The sequence below is a fragment of the Notothenia rossii genome (assembly GCF_949606895.1).
Source record: "Notothenia rossii genome assembly, chromosome: 9".
NCBI lineage: Eukaryota > Metazoa > Chordata > Actinopteri > Perciformes > Nototheniidae > Notothenia > Notothenia rossii.
This window is the reverse complement of record NC_136907.1, coordinates 44,251,833-44,273,315: the sequence shown is the minus strand read 5'-3', so window position 1 is coordinate 44,273,315 and position 21,483 is coordinate 44,251,833. Positions and strand designations below refer to the sequence as shown.

Here is a 21,483-nt window from a genome sequence, read left to right as displayed (position 1 = left end):
TATTATAGGCTACATCCATTGGTTGGTTTTGTTGCACATTTGTAACGCTGTGCTAACTTGGGCAAGCACACAGGCAAACTTGAGGAGCGCACACAGGGTGGAGTGAGTTTGAGCGATGGAGAGAAAGGGAGAGAGAGAGAGATTGAGCGAGGCAGATAGCGTGTGCAGCGGTCTGCTTGCGTACAGAGCCGGAGTTTCTAAGAGAGCCGGCTTGAGAGTCAATTTCTCTTCAAAATATAATTGATTGCCAGCCTCCCTTGTCCCTGGCTGGCTTGCTAGCTCGTTGGTAACGTAACTGATTTATTCTAATGTGCCTGCATCTGGCGCTGAGTTGCCATATTCCTTTCCTGAACCACTTCCTGATATCCATTGTTGCAGATAAATAAAAATGATAATAGCCAAACTACAAACTAACCTAGCAAGAGTAAACTGACAGGCTGCTGTGCCGCATCTCACTCAAAAACCCACACGACTCAACCCAGCGAAAAACCAGTCTCGTGCGCAGCCTTTCATTCAGAATTTCATAGCAAAATTAAAAAATGATATTAAACTAATCTTTCAACATAGTTTAAAACAAAAATAAATATTAGGACAGAGCCCTACAAATAACAACCATAAACATAATAATAAAACGATTAAAATGTTGTATTCAGCCCTGATTAAAACTGCGGGCTCAAATCCTGGATGGGCGGGACTGCTGAATGCTGAAGTCCCAGGGTACAATCCCAAATTGACTGCATGATCCACTTACCTGTTTGCATCAACTGCAGGAGGTATTAAATGATGAATTAACATTACCTCAGCACTGCATAAGTGTGGTCGTCAGTCATATTGACAAAGAAGCATTATTATATCTTATATTATGCTGCGTTTAAAAGGACGGTATTTCGTTTGTCAGATTCAGATTTCGCGGGTGTGCCGCGTGAGGCAGTGATGTAACCATAGGGATGTAACGCCAGGTTGATGCTGTGACGTAACGCCGCGTCGATGCTTGCATAATGCGGAAGTGGGATCTCAACTGGGTTGGAAAAACGATAGACGCGACCCGGAGCTATAATCAATAGGGGATTTTTTGGCACCTCCCACTTTTTTAACGCTGATTTGGCTGAATTGTGTAATTCGTGGAGAACCGAAGAGTTTTCGTTTTGGGGGTGGGGGGCGGGGGGCGGGAATCCGTCCGTCAGTCCGACTTCTTCTTCAAAAAGAAGAAGAAATCTAGACCGCAAAAATAATTAAACAAGCAAGTACCTGTTTTTCCTGGCCAAGGACAGGTTCCTTGAACACAACACGAGCGTAACGTGTCTTCACGTGGTATATGTCTCGTCTGAATTGAGTGCTGACAGAGCCATACTTGCCAACCTTGAGACCTCAGAAATCGGGAGCATTTCAAAATGCAAAATATGGGGGGGGGGGGGGGGGTTAGATTAACATTAACATGCTTATTGTAGTTGTAAGTGCAATGCCTTGCGGCCTGTAGCACCATCCTTGATGGAGCATATGTGTGGGCTGGAAAGGAGCAGGAGTGAGCAGAGAGTAGAGTAGTTGTCGATTCTGTTTTCTGTGACTATCTGCCTCACCCTCTCAGACTTTCAGTTGCGCGCGCTACTAAAGAGACGTGTTACCATGGAAACCAAACAATGGTGAAGCTGTATTAAGGTCCGAGTGGAAACAGTCCTGAGTAAATCTGATTTTGTCAGAAATCGGGAGAAATGCGGGAGAAATATGACCCCGGGAGAGGGCAATGAAATCGGGAGTCTCCCGCGAAAATCGGGAGGGTTGACAAGTATGGACGGAGCGTACCAACGCCGCTCCAGCTCTTCAAATATTGCAGTACCCATAAGGAGCCGTACACATGCCGCAGTGTTTACGTGGCTGTGTCTTTAGTTGTAAGCACAGTGGCGATCTGTTGTTATTAGCATCTGGATAGCTAGCTATGCTAACGAATTTAAAGAGCTTTTCTACAACCAGGTGGAAGAGAGCTCTCTCCTGAGAGGCTCAAATAACCTCAGCTCAGTGAGGTTCAGGCACACCTTGATATGATCATTGTAGTTATTAATGAGACTAAATAAAAAACAGCTATAAAATACTATATGACAGTAACAAAAAAGTTGTTAAAAATAACAAGAATAGAGTTTAAAAGGGGAGTGATTTGTAAAATATCCAAAAAGAAAAATCTGCTTACAGTTCTGTTTCATATGGGTGTTGAAAGATGAATCCATAGATCTCTTAATTTTGCTCTCAAAGTGCACCAGATTGATGCTTTTAACTTCAATATTTAAAAAAAAATCTTCCCGGGGGAGCATGCCCCCGGACCCTTCTAGAGGAGGTTAGGTCCCCCCCACCCACTTAAATCATGTTCACATGGATAGGATACTAAATACATTTGCATACATCTTGTGTCCATATCTTTCTGTTTTGATGGTCATGCCACAACCGTGCACGTGCATGCATGCATGCATACGTGAGTCATGGTAAAATATCTGGATTAAGAGGTTGCTTTTTCTTTGCACAGCATGAAAGAAAGGCGAAATGAATGAGCTGTGATTTTAGTTTTTTTAACCAGAGGTTGAGTTCAATAATTTGTACGACCCTCGGAGGATGTTGTAAAAATTGAAAGGAAAAAGGTTCCCCACCCCTGCTGTAAATAATAATAAAAACCCTTGATTTATAACTTAACATCTCTGTCTCCTATAGATCTGAGTATATTATAAAGAATAGCCAGTTAATTTAAGCATTATAGCACAGGCCTTTGTCAGATGGTATATTACGCTGTTTTTTTTCTGCTTCGAATAGTTCTCTCTTTTTCCACCATACCTTTGTTTGCATCACTGTAACCAAAGAGCACCTGCATGTGTATGAGAATGGCCCTGACACCATTTCAGCCCAGATCTAAACTCCTGGCAGGACAAGCTCAATTCTCGCACTGAATAAAACAAAGTGAGTGAGGGACTGCAATATAATAGGGAAAGAAAGAGAAACTTTAAAACTGTTCAATTTGTATGATGTGTAAAGACTGATATTGTTTTATAATCGTCTGAAACTGTTAAGTCATGATGTGAAATGGTTAACAAAGAAAAAGGAAAACTCAAGCTGCTGCTGCACTTTATTTTATTTATCTAAAATTAAACACTTTTAAGATGCACATATTTTCAAAAGCTATTTTATTTATTTTCTCTTTTATTTTTAAATGCAGCCCGAGAGGAACATTACACATATCCACAGTATTTTACTGTATATCTGTATAGTTCAATGTTAATTGACAAAAAATATCGTTGTTTTTGAATTGTACTTTCTTTATTTGATTGGCAGTGAGTTGTTGATTACATGCAGACGTTGATAAAGCTACAGGCTACTTAAGCAATAGCTCACGACAGGCCGTGGTATATGCTCATTATATCACAGCTAAGGGGTGAAGTTCGGACCGACGCGAATAAATACTTATTTAACTATTAAATACATTGAGTTTGAGTAAAATAATTGGTTACTGATTAATTTAGGTTATAATATATTAAATTGCAAAGCAAAACATGCTGTAATTCTTTTTTTTTTTCAAAGGTTTTCAACCTGAAAGAATCCTAATGTGTCCTTGAAAAGTTGAAATAAAGAAAAGGAAAAAAGGATTCGAGTTGTCCATGCGTCCTCTGTTGCCCCTCAAGCCTCTCAAATGTGGACAAACACTCAAATAAATGACAAAAACCCAGAGAACTTGACAATACTTGACAATAAAAGTATGTTAAATAACACTGCTACCTAGTTAATAACTCTACTTTACTCAGTGGAGGCTCGTCCATTGAGGAAAGGGAGGACCATCCTCCCTAAAATTTCAGGGAAAAATAAACTTAGAAGAGAACAATAAATACACCTCAATTTAAAAGATAAGTCTGTTAAAATACAGTTAATAGCCCTGGCTTTTAACATGGGACTGAAATCGGGCTAGAGAGGACGAGCCTCCCTTTGGGCGGGTCTAGCCAGAGGCTCTGGATTGGGCGCCTATATCATCAGTGAACCAATCAGCGGATCTGAATGCGCATCAGAGTGTTGATGGGGAGGGTTATCAGCGATATCAGAGTTTTTTCTGAACCAGGAACAGGGGCGCTGCGCCCTCTTACCAAAATAAATTCCTTGAATTAGGCTTTGATTATGTTCTGGCCCGCCACCTTGTGGCTCAGAAAAAAATTGGCCCACGGCCAAACTTACTTGCCTACCCCTGCCCTACAGGGTGTACTTTAAGGGTTGTTGACTCTGCAGACCGTTTACATGCATAAAAACCTTCATAACACACAAGGGGACGGGTAGTAACCGGAAAAGCATGACATGGAACCTTTAAGGCCAAGCTCAAAGTAAAATCGATGAACCGCTCCATTGTTGTGGTTTCTGTTTTGCCGAACTGACCAGGAAGTACTTTGAGCTAAATGAAAAGTTTTGCCAGATCTCGCAAAAGTATTGCGAGATCTCACAAAGGGGTTTTGCGAGATCTCGCTAAACATTTTCTTTCTTTTTTTTTAAAATAATTGTTTTTCTTCTTCTCCATGTCCCCTAGGGGGCTCCATAGTTTTTATTTTATATCATATAAAGTCCGACTTTTTCTGCCCTCCGCGAGGAAAATAAATCTGTATTTTTTTAAATCTTTTTTTCCTTCTAATTTGTTATTATTTTCTAAATAACACACTGTTATTCTTTTCTAAATAACACACTGTTATTTTCTCAACAATAACACACAATTATCCTTGTTTTTTTAAATTGGTTTAATTCTATAATCTCTGGCTCTTTTGGCGTCCGTCAAGAACTGAATTTCAAGTTAAAATAACCGGAAACAGACGTAGGCTTATATGGGACATTTCGAGCATCATTGCGATACACACCCACTGAACTGATTACCCAAGATCCTCAGCTATGGTTTAAGCTCTGTGATTGGATGTTTTAGCCGCAATGCACGTTGAGATATGGTGTTAATGCGATATGAAATGCAAAAAACATTTCAGAGTTTAGGATGGCCAAAGACACTACACTACGCATAATCCTCAGCTATCGTTTGGGACTACAGTCCCTTTGCTTGAAAAACCTGTGATTAATCTTCAAGCTCTGGGATTGGATGTTGGAGTGGCAGTGCGCCAAGGTTATGCCGAGCGTCAAACAGCTCTTTGAAATGGAACGAAACCACGGCAGACTATCCAAAACTAGACTCGAACGGGACCAGCCCCCCCCCAGAACTACAATTGCTGGCTATTGTGTTTCGCAAAATGTTGGATGGGACGTCTCTACTGCGAACGCTTTCGTTTTTCCCACAATTAGAAGTTGCCAGTATTAAACACATTGGTGTTCTCAAATTTAAAACATATAATTAATAAATGGGTGAAAATTGCTTGTTTCCATAATGGGCAGCATTAATATATACCCACATGACAGCTCATTGTTACTTTGTAATTCTACTCCACTACAATTCAGAGGTTAACCTGGTATTTTTACTCCACTACATTTATTTGAGTTACTTTGCAGATTCTGATTAATGATGTGAAATATAAACAACCCTTAAAGCAGACTTTAGTTACACCTGAGTAAAATTCAGGGAAAGGTGATTGTCAAGTCCCAACAATCAGTAGAGATATTTGATAGTTGGTGCTTGAGAAGACTAAACATTTATCTGCAGATCCCTATAAAGTATATTCATTACTTGTTATTCTCTACTAATAGTTCATTAAAGACTGTATAATATGGCTATTTTGCACATCCCTTTCAAGATTTCAAGATTTTCAAAGGTTTATTGATATCATATACACAACTACGTTGAAGTTATGCAATGAATGACAAACTTGAGTCGCAGGTTCCTCAACAGTGCATTACAAGACATCTATCAATATGTGTGTATACCTCAGTTATAATATCAGTTAAAATAAGTGCTTCAACATAGCTAACATAGCAGGAAAGCCATATATTAGACGTTAATTACTTTGTCAGGCTTAATATTTATCACCATGGATTAGGGATGGGAACGATTAATTAAATTATTCAGGTCTTCGAATAATTATTCATGTATTCGAATATGAGTTATGAATATTTTTTTTTATATTTTTTTATTTAAAATGTTTTATTTTTTGGAGGGATGCCTAAGTTGATCACATATTATCAAATTGAATAATTCAATGCCATAGCTAAGTGTGTTAGGTCTAAAGGTGTGTTTTTTCTCCACTCACCGGTCCCTCACAGTGGGTAGAGCTGCAGGTGCTGGTCTCTCTAAAACTCGCGCTTATGTCCAAATTCATCAGATCTAGCTAGTTCTAGCCAGAGCCATATATGTGGCGCTGGTTCTAGCTAATGATATGGTTGCTGCCCCTCCCTACACGCAGATCACACAGACTCAAACCTCATATTATGCTTATAACAGTTCATGAGCTTGCTTCCCCGCCCCGTAAACACTCGCGACACATGAGTGGCCAGTTTAAACAACAATAAGCACTGCTTGGCAGCCGTGTGTGGCAGCAAAGTTCAAAAACACTTTGACAGGAAATATTTAGTTTTGCCGCTATTCAACAACGGACACAACAGACATGGCGTCAAAAAGAAGTAATGTGTGGAAACATTTCGACCAGGTTAGTGAGTGCGGTGTAGAGTGCAAACTATGCAAAGTTAAACTTGTGTATCATAAGTCAACTAGCTCAATGCTCAACCACTTAAAATTAAAACATAAAACAGTGAGTTTGGAGCCCGAGAGTGAAAGACAGGAGCAGCCACTCATCACCTCCTTCACCAGCGCAAGACGGCACTGTAACCCCGCAAGAAGAGACAGAATTACAGCCCTCATTACCCGAATGATAACCAAGGACATGCTACCACTGAGCTTCATTGAGGGAAAGGGGTTCCGAGAACTCATGAACTTTGTTGAAGACTATTGTTTCCAGGGTTGAACTAAAATACGAAGAGGGTGTGAAAAAGCTGAAAATGGACATTAGTCAATCAGAAAAAGTAGCCACCATCACCACAGATTCATGGACCGCTCTCACAACAGAATCATACACGACCATCACCTGCCACTACATCACTGATGACTGGGAGATGAAAAGTGCTGTGTTACAGACACGCAGTTCAGACGAACGACACACAGCACAGAACATAGCAGCTCAGCTACAAGCTGCTGCTGAAGAGTGGGATTTAACGGATAAAATCACTGCATGTGTCCATGATAATGCCAGTAACATGGTGCTTGCTAATTGCACAATTGCGGACTGGGAGTCGATACCCTGCTAGCCATCAACGATGGATTTAAAGTCGGTAGTTTGCATCGGTTTGTGGCACCTTGTGGGAGACTGGTATCACATTTTCATCACAGCACTGTAGCCACCGCTGGCCTGAAGAAAAAACAAGACGCGCAAAATCTCCCCAAACATAAACTCATTCAGTACTCTCGTACGAGATGGAACTCGATTTGTGATATGTTTGAAAGGCTACACGAGCAGAGATGGGCAGTGTCTGCCACCCTTTCGGACAGGACCATTACAAAACTGAACGACGCAAGGACCCTGGAACTCACAGATCAGAACTGGCAGGTTATCGAAGACATTCTGCCCGCACTCCAGTCTCTCAAGTGCGCAACCACAGCACTTTGCAGCGAGACCCATGTATGCATCAGCTTGGAACAGCCTGTAACAAACAGCCTGTTGACAAGGCACCTAATGTCCATCCCTGGAGAGTTGCGAGTGGTTGGCGAGTTCAAGGAGGCTGTTGCAACCTCACTGAGAAAGCGCATAATCCCAGAAGCAGACGACACCTCAGCAGCTAATGCAGGTAATTATTGTAATAATTAGTAAGAAAGAATATTTAATTGAATCGACAATATTAGGCATAAATAATAAATATGCCTAAATATTTTATATTTCTATTTCCCTGATAGGCAAGAAGCCCGTGTATATAGCAAGTGCGTTGGATCCCCGACACAAACACCTGCGTTTTGTAGCGCAGACTCTCCGCTCGGAGATCGTGAAAAACCTGTCTGAAATGTTTAGGCGAGTGCCCGACAGGAGGACCAGTGCTACCACCAATGATACCAGAATTAGTGGCCATGAGGCTGAGGACACCAGCACAGCAACAGAGTCAGACAGCGAGAACCAGCCGGCCCGAGCTGCAGCAGCGTCCGGCTCCGACACACGGGCCGTGTCGTTAAACACCCTGTTTGGGGAGGACTACTTCACTCAAGACCCAGACCATAATGAAGTGGAACTCTATTTCAATGAGCCGGGCATCCCACCACAGGAAAACCCACTGCAGTGGTGGAGGAAAAATGAAGGACGGTACAGAAAACTCAGTGTCCTGGCGAAGGAATACCTTGCTATACCCGCAACCTCCGTTCCAGCTGAGAGGGTCTTCTCTACAGCTGGCCTGATCGTGAATCGCCTCCGCACCCACCTCTCCCCTGAGCATGTAGACATGCTCATATTCTTAAACAAGAATGAGTTGCCTATTGAATAGCTGCATTCTGTGCATAGGCCCTGTTGTAGGTTTTTAATGTTTTAATGTTTTAAGCATGAAAGCTGTAGGCCTATATCACCAGTTCAATACATTTGAAATTGCCGCCCTGTAACCATCAGATCTGACGGCGCTGATTGGCTGAAATTATGTTTCGGCGGCATAGTTTACAGATAGCAACAGTCAGCAATGTGTTGGCTGGTGCTGCTCTGGCTGAGGGCTCCTTTCTTACCGCCCAGACGAGAGAGGATAGATACACGCCGCGGCCAGGCAGGAAACATGTGACTTACATATCAGTAACTTTAGACATCGTAAAAAGGTTTCAAACGAGATTTTATTGTAGATTATACATTTTACTGATACCATTTATATAATATTTACCTTGTTCATTAAAAATAAAAATATATATATTTTTTTTTTAATATATATTTGTATTTATTTAAATGTTTAAGTGACAATCAAAGATGTAGGAGAAGGGGGGGCGGTGCCCCTAGCGCCCCTATTGGCCGGCCGCCACTGTGCTGTTGTATGATTGGTGTTTACACATTTAGACGCGATCGCAACACAGATACTTTCAAATCCCATAATTTTTAAGACCTTCTAAATCATATTTAAGACCTTTCTTATTTTTATGATCATATTTAAGACTTAATTTTGAATGCCTTAAATTCTGATTATCAAATGTAATGCTACGTTCACACCGGACGCGATGCGAATATTCGTTTCGCTCTAAACGCTCCTATCGCATCGCTCTAGTCGCTCGAGTTTCACCGCGGCTGCCGTGTTTACTCGCATCATTCAAACAAGACGCGCTGGCTCGGGAGCTACAACTACAACAAAATGAACATATTTTACCATGCGTCACGTGAATTTGACGCTCGAGTTGAAAAAATTGAACTCTCGCGTTTGACGCGGCCCCCTTCAATCGCCTCAATCGCGTGACTCGCGCCGCCTCCACCGCTTCATGCGCGCCGTCGGAGCAAATTCGCATCTGATCGCGTCTCTGCATTGACTTTACATGTAATCGCGCTGCCCCCAAACGTCGCATCGCGTCCAGTGTGAACGCAGCATAAGACTTTTTAGACCCCGTGGGAACCCTGAACAAACAAAACATGATATGTCTGCCCTGTGTTTCATTTCCAAAATGCTTCTTTCTTTACCCATGCTACTTTACTTCCTCAAGTTTCATGGCGATTGTAAGAGTAATTTTCACAGTGGTTTTTATCAACAATATACTTTATATATTAAATGAAAATGGTTTGTGTCCTCTCATGTTTGCCCTGTGTCTTGAAGGCTACGAGTGTTTTATAAGGAGCATTTTTCCATGACAGAATCGAGACCTCTGTACCCTGTGTTTAGCCATTTGGGGATGAACTATTAGCAGTTTGCTATGGCTGTACAGACAGCCGACTAACACTGCATAATTTTCATACTAAAAAACCTCAAAACAGGATTCTGAGGCAAATACTGGATAAGTTATCTTTCTTCACAAATTTATTTGATCAGCTTTGCGTTTGTGATTCCTGCCTAAAATGGCCCTTTTATATACTGTCATCATGTGTGTGCTCTCCAGGGTTTTGCCCGTAATTTTACAGAGAGAGCAAGAGAGAAAGAACTTGTGAAGGAAAGACCAAAAGAAAAGGACAAAGAGAAGAAAGCCCAGCAGAAAAAAAGGAAAGTTAATGATTTGGAGCGTTCAGGACAGAAAAGTGGAGCCGCTGCCTCCGGCAACAAGCAGGTATCATCTGCCTGAAAACGATATAACCAACTGAAGCAAAGAATGACTGCATCCTCTCTGTTTTCAAAAATATACTCTTATCTCATCTGAAAATCACTCATTCTGCTTGTTCTGTTGCAGAAGAATCAGGAAAGTCAGCTAAAGAATAACCAACAAGAAGATGGTGTGGAACAACAACAGCCAACCAGGAATAAGACAGGAACTGAAAAGCCAATGAAAGAAAAGACGGAGCCAAAGCAGCCAATCAAAGACAAGAACAGCATGGTCATCAGGGGCGTGACCTTTTACAAGGCAGAGGAGGAGATCTCCAAAGAGGAAGGGAAGGATGAGAAAGGGAAAGGAAAAAAAAGTAAGTCTAAAGTACACCTATTTTAAAAATGCTTTTATGTCACATTAAAGGTGGGGTAGGTACATTTGAGAAACTGGCTCGAGATACACTTTTTGTGATATTCCATGGAATGCTCTTAACATCCCGATAGCAATGAATATCTTAAGTGCTCTGACAAAAAATCCATAAAAGAAATTCATCTGTGGAAGCCGTAGTACTGTAAAAAGCACGACCTATCATTTTAGCCGGCCCGGCTAAAATAACTGGATGGCCATATCTGCCTGTCAGCCTTCCATCTGTGCATAAACTTATCTCGTGCCCTCATTGGTCATGTGTGTTGGAGGAGGGGCTCTGTAAGGAAGTGGCAGATTTTTTCCAGCTGTGTATTTTCAAATTCTAGCGCACTCGAGCTGGTTTCTCCAAAATTACCTACCCCGCCTTTAAGTCTTCATGGCAACAACTTAAAGTATTCCCATCTATGGCAAGCCATTTGAGTATTTATTCCATATCCTTGATGTCAGACGGCAGCTGCCTACACTAGTTGGCTCTTTGATTTCACTTGCTAGATATATGGTCAAACTAGTTTTGCACTCTGCTTTACTAGTTAAATAAAACATTACACTAGTCACTCTTTTTCAGCAACTAGTGGCACTTTTGTCCGATTAGTTAGCACATAAGCCTTACTAGTGACGCCAGGATCAGCACTTGTAGCACCAAAGTCCCAAATGGTATGAATAAATACTCAAATGGCTTGCCTTAAAGGGCACAGGGTTCACTAGTTAACGTGTAGACATTTTGAGCCCCACTAGTTAACTAGTGAACCTCTTGCCTTTACTAGTTAACTAGTGAGTGATTCTGGGTGCTACTAGTTAACTAGTGCAGACAAATGTATGCCACTAGTAACATGTCAGAGCTTTTGCAGCGCACTAGTTAACTTGTAAGACTGTTAGCGTCACCAGTACGGTCAGAGGGTCACTAGTTCATCAAAAAGCTTACAAGTTGGGACTTTGGTGCTACTAGTGCTGATCCTGGCGTCACTGGTAAGGCTTATGTGGTAACTAGTCAGACAAAAGTGCCACTAGTCGCTGAAAAAGAGTGACTAGTGTAATGTTTTATTTAACTGGTAAAGCAGAGTGCTAAACTAGTTTGACCATATATCTAACAAGTGAAATCAAAGAGCCAACTAGTGTAGGCAGCTGCTGTCTGACATCAAGGATATGGAATAAATACTCAAATGGCTTGCCATACCCATCCCTACTTGGTATATGTTAGATGTTTTCCATCATATTTTAAGTTATCTCACACACTTTTTAGCAAATAAAACTTACAAAACATGTTATCATTCATTCGGATTGTAATCACAGTCCTCACAGTCTTTTTTTTCTGAAAAGAGCTAAAATACTATATTGTTGGTTGTGGTTGTGTAATCATTCGCTGTAGGTTCATTACAATTGCCGTCTCTTTAATTTATAATCAATCTTGATCCATTGTCAATAAAAAAATATTGATTGTAGGCTCTCTGAGGTTCTGGATTGTTGCCCTCTCTTCATCAATCTGTCATTTAACTTATTTTATAGCGACTTCAAATGCTTCCGTGGACTTAGCGATCTCTGAGCCGCCTCCACCTACCAAGACATTCCCCTCCAAGAGTCCGGGACCTTCCACTACTGTTAGCATACAACTAGACTCTACACACTCATCAAGGAGCGTGAGCAGGCCTGCACCCACCCAGCAACCAACAGCCCCCCAAACTACCACCAAACAAACCACCACTACAACCACACCAGTTCCCACCACCAGACCAGCTTCTGAATCAACCACTAGCATACCGCCTACAACTCCAAAAACAACTACAACCATCAAACCAACGACAGCATCAACCAATAAAATAACACCAACAACTACAAAACCAACTACGGCCAAACCAGTTCCTACCACCATAAGACCAACAATTACCCAACGCAACAATCAGCAGACCATCTCACTCTCAGATATGTCTCCACCCATCAATGCATCCCCCACAGCAAAGTCTCAGCCGGCATCGAGAAGTCGGCTTACCTGGACAGAGAGTCCTGCTGACCAACCAAAGACCACCAAGAAGCCTTGTAAGGATACATGTTGTACAGTGGTCTATCCAGTAGTGAGTGCAGTAAAATGTGTGGAAAATACACAAAAGTTCTATCTATCTGTCTGTCTGTCTGCCTGTCTGTCTGTCTGTCTGTCTGTCTGTCTGTCTGTCTGTCCACCAACTCCTTTGAAAATATAGGTTTGTTAGAAGCTACATGCTTAAAAAGACTACAATATGCTAATCTCTTTATAGACTCTTGGTTCACAGTGTCATCTGTGTGTGTTCTTGCAGCAGTGTGTAAGGACACATTAGCCAGCATCTCTGAACCGGTTCAGCTGAACTCTTACGGCCTCAGTGATGGAGCCTGGATGAAAGATGCTCACGGCCATGGCAACGTCATCTACCTTACTAATGGTGACTATGGCAACAACCTCCTAGAGTTCCGAGACATGGAAACCTTCAAGTCAGGTAAATATGAAGCTACTCAGAGCATCTTTTGCAGTTATGTGGCTAAACAGTTTCCAGAAATGTCCACCTGTATAGCCCATGTATTGATTTCATCCGAAAGGAAAACGTAAGCCGCTGGAGCAGTGTGAACAGCATCAGACGTATGCCTGGTTAGTGTTGCGTGACATGATTTCTGTGTGTTTATACGTGTAAGTGTGTGGTCGCATTCTAGTCTAGTCACTTCTGAGTCAGGCAGCATGAAACTTTGCATCTGACTGCTACTGCTTGTAACAACTGCTTGTTCTTCTTGCCGTATTTGCCATGAACTGTTATTGTTGAGCTTAATCTCGCCCCCGGCTCCAGCATAACCCCGTTAAGTATTCAATTCTTGGTTCTCGCAAAGCATTTTTTTGGTTCCAAATGTGAACCAGTGTTCTGGGCCGAGAGCCGGCAACGTTATTGTGCAAACAGAAATAAACTGGTTTGCACTGGCTCGGTTCTGGCCTTTGAACCGCTTTGGTGGAATATTCCATAATTAAATAGATGGTTTCCATTGGCTTTCTGACAAAGGGAAACAGGGAGATGCTGACTTTTGGGTTGGCCTGCAAAAACACATCATCCCTGAAGCAATCCTTTAAAAATCCTTCATAGGTAAAGCTTCATAAATATGTGCATCATAAAGGTGATTTAATTATGTCATTATATTTCACTCCTGTATCAGACTCCTCTGACAACTGGAAATATCCTATCAAAGAGGGAAATGATCTAGCTGCAGTACATCTACACCTGAATAAAAACCAAGTATAACTGAAAAACAAAAGAAAAGGAAAAGGCATTTCGGCTAGATTAAAGTAATTTAAATTTAAAATGCAAGATCTTGCCCTTTTTTACAGTTTTGTTTTCAAGAATGTTTGAACGCCATCCATCTAAGCCTTAATTGCTTTCAGAGAAATGTGGCCCAGAATGTAATGCCATCAGTAAAATGTGTCTTTACAGGGACATCTTTTGAGTTGTAGCACACTATTTGGGAGAATATGTGTCTTGTTCTTATTTCAAGCATTTAAAAGAGGCCCTATTTAGCTTTTTGGGGGTTTCCTTTTCCTATGTTATATAGGTTTTTTGTGCATGTAAACGGTCTGCAAAGGCTAAAATCCCTGTTCCCTCCAGAGGGAGTTTCTCTCCCCCCCTGCCTGAAACGCCTACATCGGACTCTTTTGTTGACTTCCATAACATACCGACATCTAGTGCTTCTATTGGTTAGCGCTCCATCAGGACATCTCTAAGTGATTGACCAATCACAACAGAGCCGGCCAGTTAACCAATCAGAGCAGACTGGGCTCTGCTTTCAGACAGAGGGTGAAAAGAGGTGCTGCAGCATAGGCAGACTTTTCTACATCCAACTCAAAGGTTTATCATTGCTTTGAGAAAAAAGATGCTTAATTTAGCCCTTTTAGAAGTGAAGATATAGTCATTTGTTCTGGGCATGTCATTTTCGAGCCTGAGGCCTGAAAAACAGGCTCAGGGCTTAACAGGTTAAAGGGCTTGTAGTGGATTGAGCCTGAACAGCTGCATGTGTTTCCTGTCGTTCTTCCTGCTCAGGTCAGGCGAGTAATTCTTACAAGCTGCCCTACAGTTTCACTGGAACAGGCCACGTGGTGCTCAATGGAGCTTTCTACTACAACCGGGCCTTCAGCAGGGACATCATCAGATACGACCTGAGACACAGATATGTAGCTGCCTGGACAACACTACATGATGCTCTGCTGGAGGAGCATGCTGTCAGGACAAACACTGATGTAAGACACATGCTCTGCTGTGTGTGTGTGTGTGTGTGTGTGTCTGTCTGTCTGTCTGTCTGTCTGTCTGTCTGTCTGTCTGTCTGTCTGTCTGTCTGTCTGTCTGTCTGTCTGTCTGTCTGTCTGTCTGTCTGCCTGCCTGCCTGCCTGCCTGCCTGCCTGCCTGCCTGCCTGCCTGCCTGCCTGCCTGCCTGCCTGTGTCTGTCTGTCTGTCTGTCTGTCTGTCTGTCTGTCTGTCTGTGTCTGTCTGTCTGTCTGTCTGTCTGTCTGTCTGTCTGTCTGTCTGTCTGTCTGTCTGTCTGTCTGTCTGTCTGTCTGTCTGACTGACTGACTGACTGACTGACTGACTGACTGGATTTACTTACTAGTGGGATATACACCAGGGACACTTCAGAGGGTCATAGAAGGTCAGCGCGGAGAACAAAAACATTACAAATCACTAGAGTTCAAAAGGGCACATACAGGTAGTGGGGTATACACTACTGCTGGAGTTAGTTCACTGTTCATTTACAGACTCAAATATAAAGACATTTTACTGACTGGACCCACGTAAAATATTTTCAAAAGTAAAGATTATGCAGAAAGCATTTATTTATTTAGTTTCAGAAAGTGAGAAGAGAAGATGAATACAGTCTTTGAGTCAAGTTCATAGAGTATGGCCAGTTAAAAAAATATTTCTGTTCGTCAAAAAACTGTATAATTACTCCAAAAATATAAAACTGTTTCAAACAGAGCGTTAGACGGCAGAGACAGCTTTATTGTTGGGGAGCTCCGACGTCACGTTGTTGTTTACGTCCGTGGCGCCATCTTGTTTACGGTGTCATGTTCTTTCCAGAATTGATATATCTAATATACAAGATCAGCGCCACAGGATTGCCCTCATACTATATTTTTCTAGAAAAAACCCTGACACTGGTTAATTGGATTATATTAACTTTCGGATTAACTTTACCCTGAAATACACCCCGATGACATAATAATACACCCCTATTACACCCATGTTAACCCCATGTTACTCTCACTGTTATTACACCTATATTACACCCATGTAGAAGCAATATTTTCCATATATACCACCGTATTTACAGTGTTATTACACCCTCTTTACACATTGACACAGCCTGTCAAATGAATGTATCCCCCAGGATACAGAGACATGTAAGGGTTGAGTGAGGGTCCCCCCCAGTGACAGCATGTGTGTCTCCAGGTGCAGTTTGCTGTGGATGAGTCCGGCCTGTGGCTGCTGTACCCGGCTCTGGACACGGAGGGCTTCCACCAGGAGGTCATCCTGCTCCTCCACCTGCGCCACCGAGACCTGCAGCCCATACAGAGCTTCCGCACAGGTCTGCGGCGCGGTCGCTACGGAAACAGCTTCCTGGTCTGCGGCGTGCTTTACGCAGTGAACAGTATGGAACATCGCTACGCTAACGTGACCTACGCCTTTGACACACACACGCTCACACACACCGTGCCGAGCCTGGCATTCACCAACATGCACACACACACCTCTCAGGTGGCCTACTGCCCCATGGACAAGAAACTGTACGCATGGGACAACGCTCACCAGATGACCTATGACCTCGTCTTTGCTTATTAGCGCTATGAAAGGACAAGCCCCCCCGCAAATCCAGTAAAGAAAGGACAGTAGAAATAAGATAATACTATTTATCAGCGTTTTGTTTCTGAAGGACTGTGGATCAGTCTGACTGAATGTGTTTTTTATGATGCCCTCAGCGGCTGCTTTGTCACATACACACCTTGGTCAATAACAAGTAGCGAGAGTAGCATTTAACTCAGAAATGATGTGGAAATGTTCTTACATTTGGAAATAGAGAAAACTCCAGGGACACATGAATGAATGTATCCATTGTGTGAAATCTGTGTTCACATATTTTTCTTTTTCTCCAAGTGGAAAGTTTTCAATTTGAAAATATGTATACCTGTCCCTCTGCATATTCAGACTGTGATGGGGACATCTCTGTGGAGTATGCACAGCACTCTCTGTATGTGTCCCATTCTGTAACATGTGCATCCTGAAATTGTGAACAGTTTATTTTTCATGCATTATTATGAGTTTGGAGGATTTCCCCCATGTGTACACACTTTGAATTAACGTTTAAAAACACAATGCTCATCAGAGCGTTCTGGCTTTTGTTGCTGTTACGACGCTCTACGAGTTGAGTGCTTTGCAATAGGAGTTATTAGTGTCATGTTAAGTGGGATTGATGAAGTCTGTAAACAATTATAGATTTTTTCAACTCTTATATATACGGTGGCCGACTGTGCTGGGAATATTTGCTTTAAATAAAGCAAACATCAATTTGAATAATGATTATACTTGAACATGTTTCATAAAAAATCAGAGTAATAACTACATTTTGAATGTGTATTGTATGTGTGCTTAGTGTGTTGCATGTTCACTCCTGTGCAGTAACGTTCTCTAATTAAGGCTCTGCTTGTTCAAAATGTCTCCAGACAAAGTTGATTTCAACTGCTTCCCCACAAGTCTGCCTTTTTTAAATTTATAATAAAATATTTGAAAAAGATGAAGGTTTGGTTTAATGGTTTTACACAATTTAAAAATACACAAACATAACTAAGAAATTATAAACAGTGCAGGAAGAGTCGAAAACCCACTTCGCTTATGTAATGCCTCTCCCTGAACAATGTTATAAATCACCATTTTATATAAAACACAAGATCAATATACAAACAACAGCTTCAATTCAATCAAATAGCAAACTTTGAGAACAACATATACTATACTTAACATATAAATGAAATAACACCGATGTGAAAACAGTATAAAACCAGGTATCATACAGTGGTCCAAATGATTTTTCAGGTATTTTTTGAAGCATGCAGCAAGGATGAATTTAGTAATGAGTATGTATTGAAGTGCATAGGAATGATCCCTTTACCTGAAAATATTTTGTAAATACAAACACAAATTTGATAAACGTTGACGTCATAAACTTTAAGAATCTGAAGCATGTTAAATAAAGGGGCAGATGAGAAATAGGATCTTGTTGCAATTCTTTTCCGAGCGTTTCAGAAGACACACCATTTTATGGAGAGTTTGGAAAGTATTTGCCCATACTATAATAGGATGAAATATACTACTGGAAAAAATGCTGCTCCAAAAACAGGTAAACAATAATGAAAACAAAGTATTCTCGCTTTTAAGTCAAATAAATCTGCCAATAGAACAAGTGAAAATGTGCTTGTTAAGATTTCATGAAATAATACGAGATGTTTAGATAAATGAATCATTGTATTAGCTAGTAAAACTAATTTTGAACTCTATTTTACCAGAATCAGGAAAAGTTGTGTTACAAAATAAGCCAGAAATGCTCAAAAGTGTTCTGTTTCACAACATCGTGTTTCCTCTGAGATACAACTCAAAATAAGATGTTTTCAATAGTCTTTGACTTAAAAAGATACTTAAGACGCTGAAAAAACTGAAGCATTGACTTTAATTGTATTAGGTCAACAGATTACACATAACTGTATTAGGTTAGTAGAAAGCAATGATATTTGGTTAAAATAAAAAACATTAAATTCAACTTAAAGGTCACCTATTATGCAAAATCCACTTTCTCATGTCCTTTATACGTAAACATGTGTCCCGGTGCACCGTACAAGTTAGGGATTCTGAAAGTTTCAGGAAAAAAGATTATCTCACTTTTTGTCTTGATCCATTTATATAAAAACGAGGGCTGTCAAACGATTAAAAATGTTAATCAGATTAATCACAGCTTAAAAATGAATTAATCATGATTAATCACCATTCGAACTATGTCCAAAATATGCCATTTCTTTATATATATTGTTGTGGGCATGGAAAGATAAATGAAAGAAGGTGGATATATCCATTTTACATACAGTATGTATGTTTATTAATTTATACAGTGATGCAAACACAGGTATGGTGAAAAAAGAGAGAACTATTGGAAGCAGAAAAAAAACTGCGTAATATACCATCTGGCAAAGGCCTGTGCTTTTTTGTTGTTGTGATCAGCTGTTTTAGCGCAGTTCTCCAGTGAAGGGGGGGAGTCTCCCTCCGCAGCCGGTTGGCGTAGTTTTGGCACAATCCCGTTGTACAAACCGACGTTAAGAGCAGCCCTGTCTGTGCACACGGAGACCGAATCTGTCGTCCGGTGATCTAACCGCCTTCTGGAAAAGCTTCACAAGTACGTCGCAGTGGCGTTTTCTCCTGGAGGCCAACGGAAGCCAGGCTTCCCCTGTTTTTTCGGATTGTAGTTATAATTTTAATAAATAAATGAAAATACTTTGTTTAGTTTCGGAAATTCTTTGTTGTGTGTTGCAGAGATGGGGTCGTTACTAAAAAAAAGTAATACATTGTAGTGCCGTGAAAACGGAGTCGGAGGCGGTGTATTCAGAATGGAGTTCCAATCTTTATTAGCCAATTAATATCAGAGAGGTTAACACATGACTGCTCTGCTTGATGCGCTAGCAGGAATGGCAGCTGAAGTTACAGGTGTTCCCTACTAAAGGGTCCGTGTGGCAACACAATATGAGGGGTGAATTATGTCCAATAACGTGTCACCACACAAGCCCCCCCAGAATTCACGTGTAAACAAAATCTGTATGGCCGGGAGGAACAACCCGCCTGCCCCCACGAGACCTGCGCACCGGAGTCGGTGCAGCGACCTCCGCCTGTGCAGCCCCCGACAGAGGAGGGACCGGAACAACAGGCCCACACACCTTGACAGGAAACGAAGCCGGGGGTCGGCCCCGTCTCGGCGGCCGAGCCAGCACCACCGGCCGGTCCACTTCCAAGTGAGCAGCCTTCACCCGGTCAACCGAGACGTGTTCAGCCTTGCCGCCCATGTCGACCACCAGGTGTTTGTCACCGTGTTCCAAAGCCCAGAAAGGTCCGTCGTAAGGGGGCTGCAGGGGGTCTCTGTGTGCGTCGTGCCGTATGAAAACGTGCCCAGCCAGGCGTAGCTCCGCGGGAGCTTGAGACCCCGGCGCACCGTGCTGAGCAGTCCGGACTGGAAGGAAAGCCTCCGCTGCGTCTCGCAGAAAAACTCGCTGGGCCGTGGCAGACCAGGGAGCTGATGCATTTGGGAGGAAATCCCCTGGAACCCTCAGCGGCTGACCGTAGACCATCTCCGCAGTAGAACACTGCAGATCCTCCTTAGATGCTGTCCTCAGGCCCAGCATAACCCAGGGCAGCTTGTCGACCCAGTTGCCGTCCGTAAGGCCGGCCTTGAGGCACCCACGTTGCAATGAAGGCCCGGGCAACGTCTGCGGCCGATGTCGAAAGAGCGGAACCGCCTCCGGCCAACGGGTCGTTCTGTCCACCATGGTGAGGAGGTAGGAAAACCCCTGAGAGGAAGGCAATGGACTAACTAGGTCAATGTTGACGTGATCAAACCTCCTCTCAGGCACCAGGAAACGCTCCAACGGGGCCTTCGTGTGGCGATGCACCTTAGCGCGTTGAAAAGCCACGCACTCCCTGCCCCAAGTCCTCACATCCCTTTTTTCCAAACGAACTTCGCCGCTACCAAACGTACCGAAGGTTTAACGCCGGGGTGTGACAGGCCGTGCACAGCCTCGAACACCGGAAGCCTCCAGCTGGCAGGGACGACAGGGCGCGCCAGGCCCGTAGAGACGTCACAAAGGAAAGTAATGCCCGCGTCGCCGAACACCATGTCCTCCGAGTGCAGCCCCGCGCCCTCCACCTCCAGAGCCTGGACGCCGGGATCCGTGACCTGGTCCGTCGCCATGCGAGCATAGTCCAAGCCCAACTGGACGGCCCCGATGACGACCCTGGAGAGGCAATCAGCAGCCAGGTTCGACTTGCCAGCTACGTGCTTAACGTCCGTAGTGAACTCCGATATGTAGAAGAGCTGCCACTGCTGGCATGCTGACCAAGGCTCCGACACTTTTGACATGGCGAAGGTGAGTGGCTTGTGGTCGGCAAACGCCGTAAATTCACGGCCTTCCAGCATGAAACGGAAGTGCCGCACGGCCAGATAAAGCCCGAGGAGTTCCCGGTCAAAGGCGCTGTACTTGCGTTCCCTAGGCGTCAGCTGGCGGCTGAAAAAGGTGAGCGGCTGCCAAGCGCCCTCCACCCACTGCTCGTGCACTGCGCCAACCGCGTAGTCAAACACGTCCGTGGTGATGGAGATGGGAGCCGTAGATGGTGGGTGTGCCAGCAAAGCCGCCTGAGCCAACGCAGTCTTGACCTCAGCAAAAGCGACGTCCGCCTCTGCTGTCCAGTCGATTGACTGGACGGGGGGCTTGCCTTTCAACGCTTCATACAGCGGCCGCATGATGTGTGCGGCCCGGGCGATGAAACGGTGGTAGAAGGTCACCATCCCCAGAAACTCACGGAGCGACCGTGCTGTTAGCGGGCGAGGAAAAGCCGCAACAGCCTCCACCTTCCCTGGCAGAGGAGTCGCACCGCCCTTGGTGACGCGGTGCCCCAGGAAATCGATGTCAGACACCCCAAACTGGCACTTTGCAGGATTGATGATCAATCCATGTTCGTTGAGCCGCGTGAAAAGGGCTCGGAGATGGGACAGGTGCTCCTGTACTGAAGCGCTGGCGACGAGTATGTCGTCGAGGTAGACAAACACAAACGGCAGGTCCCGCAGCACCGAATCCATCAGGCGTT

At 43.2% G+C, this 21,483-nt stretch overlaps 1 protein-coding gene across 1 annotated transcript in view; it reads left to right on the top strand.

Moving 5' to 3' along the window:
- The window catches only part of olfml2bb (olfactomedin-like 2Bb), a 48,212-nt gene extending 30,832 nt beyond the window's left edge, over positions 1-17,380 (top strand). Inside the window, exons 4-9 of the mRNA XM_079650100.1 lie at positions 10,031-10,195; positions 10,316-10,544; positions 12,101-12,628; positions 12,883-13,059; positions 14,638-14,834; positions 16,042-17,380. Coding sequence (XP_079506226.1) covers positions 10,031-10,195; positions 10,316-10,544; positions 12,101-12,628; positions 12,883-13,059; positions 14,638-14,834; positions 16,042-16,431 — 1,686 coding nt within the window. The 3' untranslated portion in view covers positions 16,432-17,380. The remainder of the gene's footprint in view (positions 1-10,030; positions 10,196-10,315; positions 10,545-12,100; positions 12,629-12,882; positions 13,060-14,637; positions 14,835-16,041) is intronic.
- The last annotated feature ends 4,103 nt before the right edge of the window (positions 17,381-21,483 follow it).